At 40.8% G+C, this 22,877-nt stretch overlaps 1 protein-coding gene across 2 annotated transcripts in view; it reads left to right on the plus strand.

Annotated features, from left to right (window-relative positions):
• Positions 1-22,877, plus strand: part of LOC124776750 (LIM and senescent cell antigen-like-containing domain protein 1) — a 66,021-nt gene that overhangs the window by 4,157 nt on the left and 38,987 nt on the right. For both annotated transcript variants that reach the window (XM_047251876.1, XM_047251877.1), the window contains exons 2-4: positions 8,994-9,047; positions 10,359-10,469; positions 19,762-19,874. In XM_047251876.1, the coding sequence (XP_047107832.1) occupies positions 9,040-9,047; positions 10,359-10,469; positions 19,762-19,874 (232 nt within the window). In that variant the 5' untranslated portion in view covers positions 8,994-9,039. The remainder of the gene's footprint in view (positions 1-8,993; positions 9,048-10,358; positions 10,470-19,761; positions 19,875-22,877) is intronic.

A 22,877-nucleotide genomic window follows, 5' to 3' on the forward strand; every position in this document is an offset into this window, starting at 1 on the left:
TTCATAGGGTTTGTTTCTCTGTTCGGTAATTATGTTTCCTTTACAGAATATGTGAAGCTAACGGGGAAATTTCTTAGTAAAGTAATAAGACAATTATGACCCTGCAAAGCAAACTCAGTTCTGGACATGAAAGGCGAACATATGAATGTACTTCATATGGAACTGCACTACTACTTGCTGCTACCAGAGCTGTATTGCTTGTATATGTAATGGCAAACTGACATCATCTCCTCCTCCTCTCCCTCTCCTCCCTTCCATGCTAAACTGTCTGTGTATTTGTTATTCTGATCCAGTATAGCACTTTTTTATATTTCCTCTAACCAATGGAACTGCACTACTACTGCTGCTACCAGAGCTGTATTGCTTGTATATGTAATGGCAAACTGACATCATCTCCTCCTCCTCTCCCTCTCCTCCCTTCCATGCTAAACTGTCTGTGTATTTGTTATTCTGATCCAGTATAGCACTTTTTTATATTTCCTCTAACCAATGGTCATTGATTCACAGCACTTACAATCCTAAACATTATCATTAAGGACCACCTCAAGTCCACCCACCTTGCTTCTTAAATCTTGTACATTTTAGTGTAGCATTGTTAAACAATCTGTATATTCTGTCTTATGCCCTCTATTTACATTAGCAATGTCTTGTTACTGTTAAGCTTTAGAGCCTCTTTCAGGCTTGATAGTAGTATTGCCCTTCTCATTTGTGTTCATTTCCTGGTTGCTGTTACTCTTACTAGTGATTGACTTCATTTTGTATGCTGCTGATGTTTATTCTGCTGTCACTCCCTGTTTTATTCGTAAAGGGGCTATGACTCTCTTCTGGCCATTAACAGGAGTTTGGCCGTAGGTCACTCAATATCGACCCACTGTACTCACACTAATTACCTCTACCAATTTCCTTTTCCCAGACCTTTTGCGACGTAGGCCACACCGTATAAAACCCAGTATACTGATGTAACAATAGATATCATAGTATTGTGTGCAAATGAGCTGTCATATGTGCCATTTCCAACATATTAATTTCCTTTTTCTCATGTCCAATATAAAAATCTTAGAGCATGTTCTCTTCCACACTTCTTACCAGCTGCCAATTCCCAGCCTTCAACTTCCCTCCTTCATTTCTGGCTTCTTTCATCTGTATCAGAAGAGCATAGTTCTTTCTTTCCTGTGCCTTTACCAATATATTGCTACTGTTAATCATGCACTGCTGAGAGAGAGAGAGAGAGAGAGAGAGAGAGAGAGAGAGAGAGAGAGAGAGAGAGAGAGACAGACAGACAGACAGACAGACAGACAGACAGACGGACGGACTTGTGTTTTGATAAGGATTACTGCACTAAATAACCTTAAATTTGTTAATTTATATTAATGAGTTGCAATATATGATTATTGTTTTAGCCGTGAGTTCAAAAATGTATTTAAACTAAGTGGGAAGAAACTACATGATTTTTTTATGTTATTTCAGAAAATTTGTGTAACTGAAAAAAAGGAAGTTGTACACTGATTTTTTTTCGCTATTGTACACTGATTTTATGGTAGTTAATATAAATGATAAGAACAAGAATAGTTAAGTGTTTGTAGGGTTTAAGTGTGTTTACAATTGTGAGTCAATGTAATTTGAGTTATTTGTCCTAAAATTTAAGCCTAGAACCAAGTATTTAGTAGTGACAGTGTAAATGAACTATTTCCGACAACTTTCTCAGAGAATGCCCAAACCTCAGTTTTAGTGCGTGAACGGATAGTAATACTTGTGTACAGAATGAATTATTTTTGCACATGGAATCGATTTGTACCTAAAACTATGGCCATCTTGGAAAGATGATTTATTGGTGAATAACAGTTTCATCATGAAGGACACCATAAGCTATTGTGAGACATCTGTTTGCACATCTAGTCAAGTTGCCTGAAAATTAAAACTCTAGTCACATTTTGTAAATGTCAGTTTACAATAACTTCATATTTCTAACCTTGCCTAATCCAATTGTACTTTTATATGTTTATATATGTATGTATTATCTCTGTAATATGTCATACTTGTCCTATACAGTTGTGCTGAATGGTCAAAGGACGAATAAATAAATGTGTGCGTGCTGCGTGTATTTTTGCTCTTACAAATTTTCATTTATTTGATTAGTGCAACTGGTGGTCTCTTAGTATAAGTTAGTCAGGCTGTGACTAAAGGTTATCTCTACCATACGCTACCTTCCAGGAGTGATAGTCCAGCAATATATGCCCATCTCTCAGGAATAAGAGCTGAATGTTATGTGATGTGTAGAAAAATTTACACATTAATGTAAGAATTTGCCACAAACATTAAAATATACACATACTAGTGTGTAAGATATTTCTAATACTGTTGCACCCAAGAATTGTCAGAAGCATTCAGTTTTTTAGGCTTTCTTGCATAGACTGCATTACTGTTCTGAAGTAGTGCCAAAGTCAGAAATTACATAGCACTCATGTTATGTGATATAGCGTGGAAAATAGAAGACTAATACTGGCAAAATTGCAGTTTTGTGGTCAGATTGCATGTTATGTTTCAATATTTCAGTCAGCAAGAGTGTTGTCCCCAACAGGCAAGGTTACATATTTGAGTCCTGGTGTGGCACACAATTGTTATCTGGCAGCATGTTTCAGAGTGAAAGATTCATTCTGTGAATATAATTATGATAAAACTGTGGGGCAATTTCATCTCAAATCACACAAATCAAGAATGGAAGTGTGACATCACTATTTTAAAGTTTGCTGAAGAAATATATGTCAAAGTTGCATGTAATACCTCTCCAAAACTGATGATTTGTTAAAATGCTACAGACCTCTCTAAATGAGAGTATTTAGCCGGCCACTGTGGATGAGCGGTTCTAGGTGCTTCAGTCTGGAACCGCGCTGCTGCTATGGTCGCAAGTTCAAATCCTGCCTCTGGCATGGATGTGTGTGATGTCCTTAGGTTAGTTAGGTTTAAGTAGTTCTTCAGTTTAGGGTACTGATGACCTCAGGTGCTAAGTCCCATAGTGCTTAGAGCCATTGAACCATTTTGAGAGTATTTGTGAAAATGTCATAATGAAAGGGGAAATTGAAAAATTGGAATAAACAAACCAAAAGTGATGGATCTAAATTTATTTTTAATAAATATCTTGTTCCCAGTCCTATGACACATGATTCGTACAGACATATTTCTGAACTTTTTTATTCATTTTCTATTTTATTTATTTATTTTTGTTTGTTTGGAAAAACAAACTGGAAATTTGTAACTTTTTGTGAATTTCAGAATTATGTTTTGAAAAGATGAGTAGTCACAGGATTTTAACTGTCTTGAGAAATGATAAAGTGGGAGGAATACTAACTGTCAGCTATGACATTAATGCTTGAAATTCTTAAACTGTCAAAATATTTTTCTTAGATCTGAAAGAATTTGATTATTTTGAAATTATTTTCTCCAACACCCCCCTCCTAAATGTTCTAAAAATTTCATGGTATGTTAGTTGGTCATTGTACTTAGGCAGTGTACAATCAGAGTGGGCAATACTTGTCTGTACAAAATGTAGAAAATTTCTAGGTAGACCTAGCTCTACTCTCAAGGCCAAAAAATCATAGACACTGAAATATTTCAATTGATTGCTGATTTTAAGTAAATTTCATGCAAAATTGGTATTTCTGACTAAAAATAATTACTTTATTATGTTATAAGTGAGGGGGAAAACAATTCATAATTTTGTTCGAAAGTATTTTATAACAATAATTAGATATAGAATATTTATACCCATTTTTCTTTTTATGATATTATTCACAAATTATTATGGTCTTCTGTCATGATTTTACTACTTCATGACTTTCCGTCAATTAAAATTGCTTGCAATGTAACAGTTAACACTGCATTGTTGAAGGGAGTTCATTTGTTTTTTCCATCTGCTTCTCATTGACCTTGTATAGGCCAAGCGAATTTGCACACGAACAAGAATGTTCCAACAAGAGCAGTTCTTGGGAAATGAGAATGGCGCATTGATCTTTTGATGACAATTTGAAAGCATTGGCAGGACCATGAGGTGTCGTAAAGGAGAGGGTTATATCTTGCAGCTCATGAGAGAGACTTACCTGTCCCACCCACCACTGATTATCTCACACATAATAAATGAAGTGGCTCACTACAAAGTCTTATAATGCATACTGTGGTCTCTGCATTTCACACACAGTAACAGGCTGTATTTCATGGAGACTTGTTCTTGCAATGTATGTCCCACTCTGGGATGCAACCCAGTAGTGACCTGATTGAATTACTACCACAGGCTTCATAGCAGACCACTCTTCTCTCTTTTGTGAACAGAATTCCCTTAATGTACTTTCATTTAGAATTAAGAGTTTCATGTGTGTTACTAATATTGAGATGGTGTGTACAAATCTAGCAGCATCTCTTATAGCATCAACAGCTTCATGCTGGAGATTAATTCAGAGACCTCATGCACCATCCCATGCACTTTTTCCATGACCTGTAGCTGCAAATATCCATTTTTTTTTGTCTTAATTCCTGTACTACAGTGTTAACTAAGCTCATAAAGCTGAAAGTGATTTTTAAAATGAGATGCTGCGCCATCAGTCATATACACATTTAAGAAATGCGTAAGCTCTAGATGCTATGTCATCAATTGTCATGCTTACAGAATAGCATGCTTGTGCAATGTCATGAATGAGATCACCACTGACAATAGGAAAACAGTGTGATGCTCCAAGGAAGTGAGCAACACATGTGAATATTGATAACTGTGATGTGTGCCATTGGTAAGTTACAATTTCGTTGTGCAAAGCAACAGACCAGTTCCAAGCAAAGTCGAAATGAAGAACTAATGTGTCAGTATGACACATCCCACGATGTGGCTGATTTTACTTCTGCTGTGGCCTGTCTATGAATCCTCTGGATATGATGGTGAGCTATTCCTTTCATGACCCAGTGCCTAACCTCTATATCAAACTTCTCTGGCTCTACTGTCCTCTTCACCAACTCTCCCCTCCCCCCCAAAATGCATAGGTTATGTCACTGTCAGTATCTTGAAGATGTAATGTTTCAACAGCCATCACTTCAGCACCAGGACATATTGCACACTCCTGGAACCAACATTTACAGCTCTTGACATGTACACAAAAGCGTGAGGCCCATCTCTGTGTACTTCCTTCGTGTGACACTGCTTATGACGAAACAAACAAGTTTCTAAATACTGCACGAAATACATGTGCATACTTCCTGGCTGGCATTTTACCCACTTTGGTTGCAAGTAGCAGAATTTTGAGAGACCAGTTTTTAAATGTGGGTTCTCCTTTTTCATTAGGAGATATGCTTCTCTTATTGATCTTGTCATATACATTTTTATCTTTTTAACTTTTTCATCATTTGACTGACAGAGATAACATCAACCTGGTTAGGACTTTGCCTGCTGCAATCTTTGTCATCACTTACGTAATTAATATTCCAGAGCACCATAAGCATATCAGTTGTAACGGATACCCATAGCAAGAATTGGGTATTCCAAAATACGTTTGTCATTCTTTATTTTACAAGCTTTTGAAATAAAATAATGTGAGGAAGTGGGTATATATTTCTATATCTGCTGCTTAGAGTAGCTACCTGGTATTAGTGCCAGTAAATGTACCTTCTCAGTATAGGTGGTTCCTGAGATAGCAGTATTTGAAACCACACATGAGATTTCATGAACATATCAATATCTTCAGGTTCTGCACCAAGTGTATCTACATTATATACTACACAAAGTTTTGAAGATGTTGCTCATATAAAATTTGTTTTAGTCCTTCCCACTTTTCTTTTTATATACTATTTTCTTCTTGCACTTCTTACCTTTCCTGTTCGTTTAAGGGGGGATGTAGTAGGGGCTACAACATAAATGCTAACATTTAACACATCAGCAGCTTTTCGCCCAGGAATATAAAAGTCTGCGCTGTCTTCTTCAGTTTCACATTCAGGTGATGGTGATCATTCAGGTGGGTTCTCACTAAATTTCTTCTTGTAGTGAATGTAATAATTCCTGTACAATGGATGTGGTGCTAATACTGGTACTCGAGTACAAAGACCGCAGCTCATGGTCCACTGGCTAGTGTTACTGCCTGTGGATCACGGGGTCCGGAGTTCGATTCCTGACTAGGTTGGGGATTTTCTCTGCCTGGGGGACTGGGTGTTTGTGTTGTCCTCAACATTTCATCATCATTCATGACAGTGGCTAGAGTGGACTGTGTAAAAATTGGGGCTTTGTTCGGGTGCTGATGACCGCGCAACAAACCAAACATCACCACTTGAGCACCAAGATATTTCTGCAGTATCTGAATTTCCAACAACTGTAAAGTGTTTTTCAGTTTTCTTAAACGCTACCTTCTTGTGTCTTTTTTTCATAATTCACATGCCTCACTCTTTCACTACTGTATTTTCTCACTGGCATTGTATTTAACAAAAAATTCACACCAAACAGAAAACTCGATGCAGAATAGTTTATGTGCAAGTTCTCACTCGTTTGTTATAAACAGAAGAGCACTGGAAACAGTGTTGCCAACATGTGCATTTTACTTTAGAAATTTAGTGTTGCAAAATATGCAGAATGTTGAAAAAATTTTTAACGCTTTACACAGAAAAATATTGCCCACAGTGTTTGCACTGACTACCAACATATTAACCAACAATATTTTGTATAATTCTCAAAAGTTTTTGGATGGGGTTTTTCGAGTGAATAATTCATTAAAACTTGTAAAAATGCAATTTTTTATGGTTTTAGTAGTAAATATTCACATAATACAGATAGCTGGCGCTGAGAAGATACTTTTTATAACTACAACAGTAGTATCTGGTAATATGACAGAGAAGATAGCGTTCTGAGACTTTCCAAATTAGGTAAAAAATATTTTAAGTGGAAAAAGTAATTTAAATTTAGTGTTTTTTATCTTCAATTTGTAAGTTAAAGGAAGCCAATAAGTGTGCGCGTGTCAATTAAATTTCAACACACTAAGAGGGAACTTTAACACTAAACATCTGCCAGGTCTCTAGTACTTTTGCTTTATTTGTTATACTTTTTGTTCTCTACTTTTTTTTAAGCGTTACTTACAAAATACACATATTTCAAAGGGCTGTACCATTTACGAAAATTAAAGTAACATTTATGATATAGAGGTCTAACATATACTCCTGTGATTTAGTGCCTCTTTCTGTTGGTGTATACCCAAGACGGTATACAGTGAAATGCCATTGGCGATAAGTACACACACTTACACAAATACTTTATGCAACAACAAATAAAAAATTGTTCTTCCAATTAGATGCATCCAATCACACATGATTTTCACTGCAGAAGAATGCCCCATCACTTGAATACACGTTTTATCGTGAGCACTGCAGCTTTAATGAAAGAGATTTTTTACAGTTATATCACTATGACCTGATGCATTAATATGTGACTTCTTCTGTTTATATTTATTGAAATTGTAAGATAATCTAATTTATTTATTTAATTTTGTGTACTCTTGACAGCTTGATTTTGTACTACAACCATTTTGTAATGAGGCACCTTGAAACTGATAGCATGAGAAAGGAAAATATAGTAAAAATTGCAAATTTAATGGAATTATTACCATAAATGAATTTTTTTATGCATGCAGCTGTTGTCTTTACAGTACATTATTACGTGAGAACTAATTGATATCAGTTTCCACCTACAACATAGCTGATTCCTATATTTCTCACACTGCACAGGAAGGCTACTAACACTATAGAGCTATGCAAAATACAATAAAAATACAGAGAGAACCAATGTTTGAGAATGATATTGCACAGAGAACTAAAAAATAAACTTTTCCTTGAGCTACACAGAGGTCAAAAACAGACAGAGAAAAATAAAGTAAGAAATGCAATTGAGGTGATACAGTCACTTTTAGGGAACACAAGGATATGCTGTTTTTTCGCTGCAGTGTTTCTTTAAATGGAGTTGTAATGACAAAGACATGGGCCAAGGTGCACTTGGCCTAAAGCTCGTGGATTTATAACCAGTTTATGCCTAAGAAGAATATGTCATATCACTACGAGATCGTGTGCGTGTATATGAAAAAGATTTCATGGAGTAACTATCCAATTTAGAAACGCCTTGTTCTGGAGTGAAGAGGGGAGAGAAAAAACTGAGAAGTGAAAGTAGTTAAATATATGAATCTTGGTATAGAACTTCCCCCCCCCCCCCCCCCCCCCCCCCTGGAAAAAGTGTGGCCTGGTCACCGTTGCCTTTGTGGATAACCATCAGATTATAAACTTGAAGTGTCAGTCCTCTTCCAACAACTACAAATTGCACAGTGTTTTGGAGTCCACATTAAATTGTATGTCCCCCTCTAACTGGCTGGGAAAGTCAATTAGTAAGGTGGAGGAAGGCAGTGTAACACCACTTTAAATAGGACTATACCTAGTAAAATACTGTAGCGCTCAAGCCAATCCTTGGGTTAAGGGCAATTTTACCTTTACCCTCCGAAAAAATACTTAATATGACTGTAAATACTGTATTGCCTAAGATGAATCAGGGTAATGTTTCACAAGAGCTGTTGGGCAATTGACACTTCTGCTTTGAATATGCTCTACTTTACCAAGCAGATTTTTTTTCCTTTTACAGTAAATGCTCTTTATTTAATCTTATAATGTAAAACATTCTTAAATTGTGAGCACTATGATTCTTACCCCAGTCACAAATATCATTGTCATATCTGTGAATGTAGGGAAATGGATCTGTGGACACAAAGAGAAAAGTGGAAAAGTCTGGTAAACATTGATTTGGTCTTTTTTCTTGTAGCAATACAGTAACCGTTAGGGAAAAGTAGAGAAAAGAGATGGTTATGTAGTCATTACACCTATTAACCAATGCATATATATGTAAAAAATTAAAATATGAATCATGCATAACCAGTTCTGCTTTACTTAATTGATAGTCATATTGGTCTACATGTTTTTGAAAAACATTTTCATTCCAGGAGTTCAGCATTTGTTTTGTTACTGGTGGAAGAGTGGAATCTACAAATGCCAGGGTCAGTACAAAGACTCATTTAATATGATCTTTTAATTTTAATTGATTAATAATTATTATACATGTTCACATTTGAATGTTTGTTTAATCTATCTACATCTACTCTATCGGAAATTAACTACTCATTGTGCTTTTGTAACTTGAATTGATGCTACGTTGTTTATCACTTATATAAATAGATGTGTGATTAACCCCCCCCCCCCCCCCCAAACTGCCACTCACAAAGTATTTGAGGAACTGGCATTGGGCTGACATATATCTAACTGTACAAAAATTTATCCACAGTGAAGCCAGCAAAAATAATACCACATTTGTTTTGCAACCGTGCAGGAAATTTGACTTCTAGCACAAGAGATAAATGCTTTATATACACTTGCAGTTGTCTGCTCCATATAACTCCAAAGTAATTATTTCGAATTTTATTCATTTTTAACACTCTATACATTATTGGAATTCCTCTCTTCATTGTTGGACCATTTTCAAAAACAACTCTGCATTCCTTCGCAGTTTCCTCGATGAAAACTGTTCATAGTTATGTTGTGCTTCCTTATCTCTGCATTTGCTGCTTATCAAAGTATTTACACCTTACACTGATAAAAGGACTGAGGTGTGTTTACACAGTGATATGACTTTTTATGTGTAGACAGATGGCCAAGAGACATATTGCCCCAATTATTACAATATTTGCAAACAGTATTTTAGTTATAATCTAATTTTCACTCTTTTAATTTTGACTAAGGATCTATTATACCTCTAAACATCAGAAGAGGAGATTGATCATGGAAACTAATAACTTGTTAATTAACCAGAGTTCTTTATATCGGCGAAGAAAAGAGAAGTCTCCTGATAGAAGAAGATATACTAACTATAACACTTCAGTAGAAAATAATCAAGTGACACTGTCTGATTTTGTGAACAAGGTTTATTTGGATTCTTCTGAAAAGGATAGAGATAAACGTGTCCAGAAACATGGGGAAAGGTACTAATGAAATGTTTTCACTTTTTTATTCAAATTTATAAAGGTGTTTGATTTTCGAATAATCTGACTATATGTCTTCATGAATCAAACTGTCAGTTGCCATGCTGTATTATACAGTTATGCCAGTGTTTTATTCAGTTGGTTTCCATGATTGAAAATAAGGGATTTTCAACCATTGTGCTGTCCAAAAGATTTTTTTATGATTTGAAACCTCAACACTTAAAAATCTGTTTGTTAAATCTGGACATAAGGATCTAGTTGTCATAATTATGACGACAATTCTTTTTCTGATCAAGTTTGTTTTTTAATTCATTATTAAACTTGATATTACAGTGTCAGCATGCCTCTTGAAAATATGTTCTGCTCCCGCTGTGGGGAGGGATTTGAACCCCACGAAAAGATAGTGAACTCACATGGACAACTTTGGCATCCACAGTGTTTTGTGTAAGTTACATGTTGTTTTGTGGTTGAATAAGACATTATCTTATAGATATTTACATCCATGTTTAGTGGAATATGTAGTGTGTAACAAGAAGGGCTTGTGGCATGTGGAGAGAGCATTTATGACAAAAATTTGGCACATTACCGACCTCTCATCCTTCCCATATCTGCTACTTCCATTGCTCGTTACAGGAGCTATGACAATTATACAAGACCATATATCAAGCAAAGATGTCATATAATTCAATAAAATTCACATGTTTTACCAGCATTCTTTGATGAAGCCTTGTTTATATTGTGATAAGCAGTAAGCTTTCGGTGGTGTATGCATTGATAAAATTCAAGATTTTATTTAATGTGAAACATTATTCAGGATGTGACCATTTACGTAATTTTTTTTTTAAATTGCTAAGCTGCTGCTGTTAAGTAATATGAACTTTTGTGAGATGAAGACATAATTTACATGATCATAAAAAACATGTTCACACTGCCAAATATGAGTGATGGAGTAGCGGAATGGGCTTACGAGGTGCGGCTAGAAAAAAACCGGACTGATGCTGGAAAAAACATTTATTTACAATTATTTACAATTTCATGTTATCTCCTTCAATGTACTCTCCTCCTCGGTCTCTACACCGCTCCATACGAATTTTCCACTGTTCATAGCAATGCTGCAGATCATTTTCGGTAAGTCCATACATTACTTCCATCGCTTTTTCTTTTACTGCTTCAACAGTCTCAAATCTAGTTCCTTTCAAAGCTGACTTGACTTTAGGGAAAAGAAAAAAGTCACAGGGGGCCAAATCAGGTGAGTAGGGTGGATGATCTAAGATGGGAATGGTGTGTTTTGCCAAAAACGTCTTCACTGACAACGCACTGTGAGCTGGGGCATTGTCTTGGTGAAGGATCCATGACTTTTTTCTCCACAAATCGTTCCGTTTTCTCCGAACTCACTCACGTAGGGTAGCCAGGACGCTAATGTAGTAATGCTGATTCACTGTTTGTCCCTCTGGTACCCAATCAATGTGCACAATCCATTTGATGTCAAAAAAAAAAAAACAATCATCATTGCCTTGAATTTCGATTTTGACATTCGTGCTTTTTTTTGTCGTGGAGAACCAGAAGTTTTCCAATGCATCGATTGGCGTTTAGTTTCGGGATCGTAAGTAAAAAACCACGATTCATCGCAAGTAATAACATTTTGTAAGAAGGTGGGATCACTTTCAATGTTTTCCAGGATGTCAGAACAAATCATTCTTCGGCGTACCTTCTGTTCAATTGTGAGACACTTTGGAACCATTTTTGAACACACTTTGTTCATGTTGAAACTTTCATGAAGAATCTGCCTAACACTTTCCTTGTCAACTCCTGTTAACTCAGACACTGCTCTGATTGTTAAACAGCGATCTTGTCGAACAAGTTTACCGATTTTTTCAATGTTTGCATCAGTTTTTGCTGACAATGGTCTGCCAGTGCGAGTGTCATCACTGGTGTCTTCGCGGCCATCTTTAAATCGTTTAAACCACTCAAACACTTGTGTTCGCGATAAACAATCTTCGTCGTACACTTGTTGTAACATTACAAACGTTTCACTTGCAGATTTTCCTAGTTTGAAACAAAATTTGATGTTAACAAGCTGTTCTTTCTGTACACTCAACATTTTCAGACGCACAGACAAAACGTCAACTACTTAAAACAGACGCCACGGGCAGACTGAGTGCAGGAGGCAGATGAAACTCGAGCAGTAGGCGGAGCGAGAGTCACGTGACAGGCCACGCGACTTTCAGCCTTATTGCATTCGTTTTATTGTTTCACCAGTACTAGTCCGGTTTTTTTCTGGCCACACCTCGTATAATTGACTCACACAACAGTTTAATGCACGCTTGTACTCACATTAGAGAAATTTGCAATGAAACATTCTTTTCAATATCTGCAGCTTCATCCAACCTGTCTCTTTAGTTTTATTTGTGGATAAAGATGTAAGTTTATTTGCCTGTATTTCCATTTAATTTCTTAGTAATTTGTGTAGATGAAAAATCTACTCACCAAGTGGTGGCAGAACAGACACATAAAAGGAGGTTATAGTTAGGCAAAGTTTTGGAGCCAATGGCTCCTTCTTCAGACAGAAGGGTTGAAGGGAAGGAAGAGGGGTGAAGGGAAAGGACTGGAGAGGTCTAGGAAAAAGGGGTAGATTTGGGAAAGTCACCAAGAATCGTGCGTCAGGAGAGACTTACCAGACAGGATGAGAAGAAAAGACTGATTGTTGGGGACTGCATCGGATGAGATTTGCAAACCTGGGAGCTTAAAGGTGGAAGACAGGGTAATATGTAAGACAGAGATTACTCCATAAACATCATGCATGAGTTAATAAGAGTGAAAAGCTAAGTGCACTGTATGTGACAGAGGTGGGAGGGGTTTCGTGAATAATAGACAGGTAAGACAATCAAAGATGCAGAAAACTAATACAGAATGAAGAAAAGAGTAGTTGCTGTGAAGAAATGCTCAGACAGAAGAAACTACTATAAAATAAGGCCAGTTGGGTGGTGAGAACCAAGAACATGTTGTAATGCTAGAATGCTAGTTCCCACACGCAGAGTTCTGAAAAACATTTCGGCCCTTATGTGATGGTCCCCTCTTGGGTTTGACCACCATATTTCAAAATTATTCCGAAGAGCAAGCCAATTTGGGAAGGGCACCTTACTTGGTGCGTTGTGTCCATTGTACATTAAGACCTTTAGCCAGCTTATTTGTCGTTGCATTGCAGTCCTGCTCGCTCACCATCTCTTGGGTGAAGATACATTTCTGAGTGCGATCTCCGCCATGCACTGTGCAGTGTCGCTTTCTGCGCTGACGACGACCATGGACCACTTGCCGCCTAATATCCAGCACGATAGCCAGTCCATTGTGGTGAGGCTGCCATGTATCCTGTTGGTTATAGCCCCCTGACAACACAGGGATCACTCTACTGATGCCTGCGCTGTTAACTCCCCACGTATGCCAAGGAGTAGATGCCTATCTCCCTGGGGATCGGGACTCCTGGCAATGGCCATCCTGCCAGGTGGCCCTTGCTGTGGCTGCGTGGCATCTGTGGGGAGGGCCCTTGGTCGGAGTAGGTGGCATCAGGGTGGATGACATGCAATGAAGCGTGGCACATCTTCTCTTGCTGGTGGACAACCACCAGCAGTCTCTAAGCATTCAAGGGCTCACTTTAATGCAAACATCTATGACCCCAAATCATTCCCCTCCCTGCCCACACCATGGGAGGAACAAAAGGCTATGAATGACAGTGAGACGTATTTGCCCTGGTATCTAGTCTGTACGAGAGCTTTGTGTCCATGAAGCCTCAGTTCTTTGTAGAGCATTTAGAGGACAAGTTTGGGGAGGTGGAGGGCTTGTCAAAAATGCAGTCCAGGTCAGTTTTGATAAAAACAGCATCCTCTGCCAAGTCACGGGCATTACTCGCTTGTAAGAAGCTGGGGGATGTTTCTGTTACTATCACGCCCCATAAAAGCTTAAATATGGTCCAGGGCATTATCTTCTACAGGGATTCTCTTTTACAGTCTGATGACGAGCTGCGTGCCAACTTAGAGCAATGAGGTGTCCATTTCATCCAGCGCGTCCACCGCAGTCCGAGGGATAATCAGATTGCCACCAGTGCCTTCATCTTGGCCTTCGAGGGTGACACATTACCTGAGAAGATGAAGGTGATGGTCTACCGCTGTGATGTTAAGCCATATATCCCTCACCCGATGCGGTGCTTCGAGTGTTGGAAGTTTGGCCATATGTCTTCCCGCTGTGCTTCCAGCCTCATATGTCGTGATTGTGGTTGTCCATCCCATCTCGATACTCCATGTGCCCCACCTCCCATCTGTGTCAGCCGCGGAGAGTACCATCCCCCTTGCTTGCCGGACTGTAAGATTCTACAGAAGGAACGGAAAATAATGGAATGCAAGACCCCAGACCGACTGACCTACACTGAGGCTAAATGGAAATTTGAACGGCTTCATCCCGTGAGCATGACGTCATCTTATGCCGCCACTGTTGTGACTCCCGTTTAGACAGCTCCATCCATTGCACCACATACAGTCAGCTCTCAGAGTCGAAGGACCACACCTGCCCCCTTGATGGTGGGGGGCACTTCCCTCCCTGTTGCTCCCACACCACCTACCTCGAGAGCAGCACCCCCTCAACCATTGGGGACACCAGTCCCCACTTCTAAGCCGGAGAAGCATAAGTCTTCTTCGAATTCTCTCGCTATGAAGGGATCCCTTGGGTCACTCCCTTCCCAGGTTCCTACCAGTGGCAAACCAGACACCCGTCAGGGGCTGAAGAAGCCCCAGGTAGCTGGTCGTAGGGCTTCTCAGTCCTCTTCAGTCCCAGAGACTGAATCAAAGAAGCCCTCCCAGCAAGGGCAACTGAAGGAACAGCGTGAGAAATTGAAATCAAAGACCCCTAAGACCAAGAAAATGGTGGTGGCACCCACTCCACTGCTACCTACAAGCTCCGCATCTGAGGTCGCGGTGGAGATCTGGTATCCGCTGAGGACCTAGATCTTGCCGGTCCCTCAGACGTGATGGATGTCACTCCCATCAGTACTCAATCGGTGGCAGCAGGTGACCCAATGGTGTAATCTGCCTCCTCGGTCCCTTCACACATTTCTTGACCATGGACAATGTCATCCTCCAATGGAACTGCAGTGGTTTTTTCCATCATCTTGCTGAGCTCCGACAGCTTCTCAGCCTGCACCCTTTCCTCTGCATTGCTCTTCAGGAAACTTGGTTTCCGGTGATGCGAACTCCTGCCCTCCGTGGCTATCGGGGTTGTTATAAGAACCGGGCTTATGAGAGGGTATGTGGTGGTGTGTGCATCCACGTCCTTCACTCTCTTTACAGCGAGTCTGTCCCTCTACAAACACCTATAGAGGCTGTCGCTGTTCGGGTGTGAACACCTCAGGCTGCAACTGGTCTGCAGTCTCTATCTTCCACGGGATGGTGATGTCCCACAGCATGTCCTGGCTGGGCTGATAGACCAATTGCTGCCACCTTTTTTGTTACTGGGCGATTTCAGTGCCCATAATCCTCTGTGGGGTGGATCAGTGGCAAGAGGACAAGGCAGCATCGTTGAGCAAATATTGTCACAGCTCGACCTTTCTCTTTTAAATACTGGTGCCTTCACACATTTCAGTGTGGTACATGGCATGTACTCAGCCATCAACCTTTCGATCTGCAGTCCTAGCCTATTACCATCTGTCCAATGGAGTGTGCATGATGACTTGTGCGGTAGTGACCACTTTCCGATCTTTCTGTCACTGCCAAAGCATCACTCTTCTGGGCGCCCCTGCAGATGGGCTGAGAATAAGGCTGACTGGGACTTGTTCACCTCCATTGCCACTATTGAGCCTCTTACCAATGATGCCATTGATGCGGTGGTTCACTCGGTCACCACTGGCATCATTACTGCCACAGAATCTGCCATTCCCTGTTCTTCTAGATCCCTTCGGCAGAGGACTGTGCCTTGGTGGTCGCCCAAGACCACTGAGGCGATTAAAGATAGCAGGTGGACACTCCAGCATCACAAAGTGGCATCCCTCATTGGAACACCTCATTCACCAACGTAAGCAGAAGTGCTGGGAAAGGTATGTCTCCACCATTGGCCTCCGTACCTCTCCATCGCAGGTTTGGGCCAAGGTCAGGCGACTCTATGGCTATCGGACCCTCGGCAGTGTACCTGCGGTTCCACTGAATGGAGCTTTCTGTACTGACTCAACACAATTCCAAACCGCTTAGCAGAGCATTTTGTTCAGAGTTCTGCTTCTGCGAATTACCCACTGGCCTTCCACTCCCTGAAAGAGCGGTTGGAACGTTGGAGCATTTAATTTCACACGCGACATCCTGAATCATACAATGCTCCATTCAGTGAGTGGGAATTCCAAAGTGCCCTAGCCACTTGCCGTGACACGGCTCCCAGGCCAGATCGCATCCACTGTTGAATCCTCGCAAGCACCCACTGGAGGTGGACAGCGGGGCCTTCTCGCTCCATCTCAGGGTGGGTTCCGTAAGGGTCGCCCTGCCGCCGATAATGTGGTGTGCCTGGAGTCTGCCATCCGTACAGCCTTTGCCCACTGTCAGCATCTGGTCGCCATCTTTTTTGACATGTGGAAGGCATACGATACGACATGGTGACATCACATCATCTCTACACTTCATGGTTGGGGTTTTCGGGGTCTGCTCCAGATTTTCATACAAAATTTTCTGTCGCTTCGTTCCTTCCACGTGCAATTTGTGGCTTCCCATAGTTCTTCCCGAGTTCAGGAGAATGGGGTACTGCAAGGGTCTGTCTTAAGTGTCTGCCTCTTTTTAATTGCAATTAATGGGCTAGCTGCGGCGGTGGTAACGTCTGACGATTTCTGCCTTGCTTTAGCTCCACTGTCATTGCAGCTGCTGAATGGCAACTGCGGGGCGCTATCCGCAAGGTGCAGTCTTGAGCTGTAGCGCATGGCTTCCAGTTTTCAGCTGCCAAGACCCGCGTTATGCATTTCTGCCAGTGACGCACTGTTCACCCTTAGCCATGGCTTTATCTTGACGGCGAACCTCTTGCTGTGGTGGAGACGCATCGGTTTTTGGGATTGGTTTTTGATACCCAGTTGACTTGGCTCCCTCATATTTGGCAGCTTAAACAGATGTTCTGGCGGCACCTTAACGCTCTCCAGTGCTTGCGTCACACCAGCTGGGGTGCCGATTGGTCTACCCTGCTACGACTGTACCAGGCGTTAATTCAGTCCCGTCTAGATTATGAGAGCGGTTCGGCATCTCCTTCCGCATTGCAATTGCTGGACCACATCCTTCACAGTGGGATCTGACTCACCACTGGAGCTTTCCGGACAAGCCCTGTCAACAGCATACTTGTGGAGGCAGGTGTCCCTTCGTTGCAGTTCTGGTGCCAACGATTACTGGCTGCTTATGCTACACACATTTGTAGTTTGCCCGGGCATCCCAATTATCGTCTCCTGTTCCCTCAGTCGGTTGTCCATCTTCCGGAACGGCAGCCCCAGTCAGGGTGTACGATTGCAGTTCACGTCAGAGCTCTTCTCTCTGGGCTTGAGATTTTCCCTCTCCCACCTCTTTTCCGGGCCCCTCTGCACATACCCCTGTGGAGTGTGCCCTGTCCATGCCTTCGGCTTGATTTGACACAGGGCCCGAAGGACTCAGCCCCTCCTGAGGCCCTCTGCCGCCACTTTCTTTCAATCCTTGATGCATTTCAAGGCTCTGACGTTGTCTACACTGACGGTTCGATGGTTGCTGGTTGTCTCGGTTATGCTCTTACTCTAGGGGATCATTATGAACAACACTCCTTGCCAGCTGGCTGCAGTGTTTTCACTGCCGAGCTGGTCGCCATCTCTCGCGCCCTAGAGTATATCCTCTCCTGCTCATGTGAGACCTTCATTATCTGTAATGACCCCCTGAGTATTTTATGAACTATCGACCAGTGTTTCCCTCAGTCTCGTCTGGTGGTGGCTATCCAGGAGTCCCTCCACACTCTTGCCCGTTGCGGCCGCTCTGTGGCCTTTGTGTGGATCCCGGGTCATGTCGGCCTCCCGGGAAATGAATGTGTTGACATGCTGGCCAAACAGGCTGTCGGTGCACCAGCCTTGGAGATTGGCCTTTTGGAGAGTGACCTCAGGTCAGTTTTGTGGCAGAAGGTACTTCGCGCCTGGGGTGAAGAATGGAGCACCCTTCCTTCACCCAATAAACTTCGGGCTATCAGAGAGGCTACGGGTGCATGGTGCTCCTCCTTGCGTGTCTCTGACAAGGACTCTGTTGTCCTCTGCCAGCTGTGCATTGGCCACACCTCGATAACACACAACTATTTATTGCGCCGCGAGGATGCACCTTTATGTCGCTGCGGGTCAGCTTTGACGGTGGTCCACATCTTGTTGGACTAATCGCCTACAATTTTAGACTGGGGTTTTTGGTGCATTTCTTGGTGATTGACTTTTCCTTTTTTGTTTCTATGGTCGGCCAACCACTGTCACACTCGGTGTGATTTTAATTTCTTTTGTCTGGTCTCTGTCTTTCTTGTCCTGTGTCATATCTTGTCATCTCCATTGTTTGTTCTTATTCTTTGTGGGTGTTTAAAGTTCGTGGAAAAAGGGACCGTTGGACCTAGTAGTCTGGTCCCTCCAATCCCACAAACCAACCAACCAACCTGGTACGTCACATACTAGCTGTCTGTAAACACTGTTTGGCCTTTTACATTGCCATGACTACCACCAAATTATCAATTAGGATGAATGGGCATAGGCAGAGGCTGTATACTCGTAACGTGCAATATTCCATTGCAGAGCATGCTCTACAACATGACAATCATGACCTCAATGCCTGTTTCAGCACATGCACCATCTAGATTCTTCCCCCAGACACCAGTTTTTCAGAACTCCACAGGTGGGAACTAGCACTACAACATGTCCTTGGTTCTTGCCACCCACCTGACCTTAATTTACGTTAGTTTCTTCCGTCTCAACATTTCTTCACCGTAACTTTTCTTTCCTTCACTCTGTATTAGTTTTCTACATCTTTCATTTACTTACCTGTCTATTTTTCATCAGCCCCCTCCCACCTCTGTTGTGTACAAAGCACTTTGCTTTTCATTCTGATTAACTCTTGCATGATGTTTAAGCAGTAATCTGTCCCTCCATTTGCAAATCTCGTTCGATGCAGTCTTTCCTTGTCATTCCGTCCAGTAAGTCTCCCCTGAACCACGGTTCTGGGTGACTTTCCCGAAATCTACCCCTTTTTCCAGACCTCTCCAGTCATTCTCCTTCACCCTATTTCTTCCCCTTCAACCATTCCACTTGAAGGAGGAGCCAGTGGCTCCAAAGGCTTGCCTAATTATAACCTTCTGTGATATGTGTGTTCTGCCGCCGCTTGGTGAGTAGACTTGTTATCTGTCCGGTTAAATTATTTTGTCAAAAATTGATTATTTTCATTGTTATGCTTAATTACTTTGGTTATTACATAAAATAAAAGTACAAACAGTAATTTTTAACAGTGACCAAGTTTAATAATTTATAATTCATAACTTCAGAATTATTGTTTTTCTCAAGAGCTGGCGGAGCTGCATTTTCTGTATCAACCTCAATTTTTAAGAATGAATTGATAAATTTGACTTTGATGTATTTCAAATGATGTGTACACATTGTAACTTTATTAGTAAAATAAGTAGAAAATTTGGTTCCTGCTGTTCTGTCATGTTCATATTAGTAATGATTCATTTTTGGCATTATGATTTTTTTTAGGTGTGCGCAATGTTTCAGACCATTTCCAGAAGGTATTTTTTATGAGTTTGAAGGAAGAAAGTATTGCGAACATGACTTCCATGTTTTATTTGCACCATGTTGTGGAAAATGTGGTAAGTGATTCCAAGTTTGAACTTATTTATACAGTGCATGTGTGTCATGTGAGAATTTCAGTATCTAACAGCTATTAGTCCTACATAAAAAAATAAATGGAACCATTTTTTTTTAGAAAATTTAATGTTTTGTACTGTGACATGTGTTCTTTGGAGGATGTGGTTTTTGAGTTATTCAAGAAAACATTCAAAAGTGGTATTAAATGTTTTCTATTCTGGAAACCATTTGGAATAAGGCACATCTCCGTATGAAGTTTTTTGTGCAGAATCATTAATACTATCACCCCTCAAAGCATGTACCTTTCGTCCTTATTCACCCTTTATAATTAATTTCCTTGCAATGGAGAAGCTTATGCTCACAAATCAGCACTGATTTAAAAAGTATGACTTGTGCGAAACTGAGCTTGCCCTTTTCTTGTGCAATGTCCTGTATGCGAACCCTGGATTAGGAGCAGCAGGCAGATTCCATATTCCTAGATTTCTAGAAAGCATTTGACACAGAACCCCACTGCAGACTTTTAACAAAGGTACAAGTACAAGCATGTTGAGTAGGTTCCCATATGCAGGAGTGGCTCGATGACTTCTTAAGTAAAAGAACCCAGTCGTATTGTCCTCAACAGTGAGTATTTATCAGAGATAAGGGTATTGTCAGCAGTGCACCAGTGAACTGTGATAGCACTGCTCTTATTGTCTGTATACGTAAATGATCTGACAGATAGGTTGTGCAGCAGTCTGCTGCTGTTTGCCAATGATACTATTGTGTATGGAAAGCTGTTATCATTGAGTGAATATAGGATACAAGATGACTTAGACAAAATTTCAAGTTGGTATGATTAATGGCAGCTTACTCTAAATGTAGAAAAATTTTAATAGAGATGAGTAGGGAAAACAATTCTTAAATATTCAAATACAGCATTAGTAGTGTGCTACTTGACACGATCACATAATTAAATATCTGTGTGTTGCATTGCAAGGCAATATGAGATGGAATGAGCATGTAAGGATGGTAATAAGGAAGGCAGATGTTCAGCTCTGGTTTATTGGGAGAATTTTAGGGTAGTGTGGTTCATCTGTAAAGGAGACCACTTATAGAACTCTAGTGTGACCCATTATTCGGTAGTGCTCTAGTGTTTGGGAACTTCACATGGTCATATTAAAGGAAGACATCAAAGCAAATCAGAGGCAGTCTGCTACATCTGTTACTGGTAGGTTCAATCAACACGTGAGTATTATGGAAATGCTTCGTAAACTCAAATAGAAATCACTGGAGGGAAGACAGGATTCTTTTTTTGTGAAACACTATTGCAAAAATTTAGAGAACTGGTATTTGAAGTTGACTGCAGAACAATTCTACTGCTGCCACTGTACATTTTGCCTAAGGATCGTGAAGATAAGAGGAGAAATATTAGGGCTTGAATGGAGGCATATAGACAGTCATCTTTCTCTTGCTCAATTTGCGAATGATATGGGAAAGGAAATGATTGGTAGCCCTCCCCTACACGCCACGCAGTGTCACATGGAAAGTGTTTGTAGACATAGATGTAGAAGTAGTGTAGCAGAAATTCTTAGATTTTCTCCAGTGACTGCATGAATTAGTTTTATATGCTTTGTAGTACAGACAAACATCACATTGGTTAGAGCTGGGTAAGGACTATATTTGTTGTGTATGGATGCAAGTGGAATTGCTCTCTGTGCACAGACAGGCTTCAGGCAGTTGCCCTGGCCTGCTGTGGTTTTGGGGCATCGAAGATGAATGTTTTGTCACCTCTGGTGTCTATAGTCACTTGGTACCATGATCTTGCGGAGCCTTCTGGTTTACTTGTCCTGACTGACACTCACTTGATGGGAATGTTGAACAGTGGCAGGATGCGGATCTCTGGGTGGAAGATAAAGAGGGTACTTGTTGCATGGCTGTCCTGTTTTGCCTTAAAAACAGGTTCGAGGTATTACTTGCTGCTGAAAGTACATCTGAACTAGTATGGGTGCCGTCATCTGTTGGGATTGGGGCTGATCTTCCTTATAGGTCCGCACAAATGCAGAGGGTAGAGTTGCTTGTTTTTGAGTGTTCCAACAGTATGCGGGTGATGGAGTCTCATGGAGAAATAGTGGGCAGCTTTGGAAGGAAGGCCAGTGTTTACTTTTGTTTGCTCATTGAGGGTATTATCCAAGATAGGAGGAGATTAAAGTGGTATCAGATAAGCACACTGGCTGCACCCAGCTGCAAATTGTAGCTCATATCAGCACGAATGACACCTGTCGCCAGAGTTCAGAGGTAGTCCTCGGTTACACACAATTTGATGAGATAATGTAATTGTAGTGAAGATTGTGACGACAGGCTGATCTGTAGAGTAGCCGGAGTGTTAGGTGGTAATTTGTTTGAGCGTTGGAGATGCCAATGAATGTGATGTAAGAAGTTCAGTTGCAATAAGAGGACAGTTCAAGTAGTGCCGGCCTTTTGTTATCTGAACGTATGTCATAGTAGTGCTAGGAATATAGAATGACTATTAGAGACTTTACGTGAACACACAAATGCACAGAAAGCAGCATTTCTATGAAGTATCCTTTGATGTGCAATGAGTTGTAAAATGAGTATACAGATGTAGTGAAGACAGCTAGCTTCACTCACTGGATGGAATCGGAGCTAGCATTTCAAAGCCTCATTCCCAGAACCAAACGTAGTCCTCTTGTTTGCAGCTGAGAGGAAAACTTAAACCATAGTCACAGACGATTCAGTGAAATCCTTGGATGGGAATTTAGTGATCTTCACTGTCAGATGCAGCACTGTAGGACTCTCGTAATAAGTCAGATATGCACTACATAAAGGAAGCAGCTACTAGTATAGTGGAGTAAGTAAGGAGTGCAAATGTGTGTGTTTTAGGATAAAGATGGTTCTCCACAGGCCTGATAACATACATTCTGATTTCAGACAAGGAAGAACATTATCCCCAACAATTAAAAAGAGCAACTTTCATCATGGTAGACAAAAGAAAGAAATTGTTTACA

The sequence above is a fragment of the Schistocerca piceifrons genome, chromosome 2 (genome assembly GCF_021461385.2).
Source record: "Schistocerca piceifrons isolate TAMUIC-IGC-003096 chromosome 2, iqSchPice1.1, whole genome shotgun sequence".
Classification (NCBI taxonomy): Eukaryota; Metazoa; Arthropoda; class Insecta; order Orthoptera; family Acrididae; genus Schistocerca; species Schistocerca piceifrons.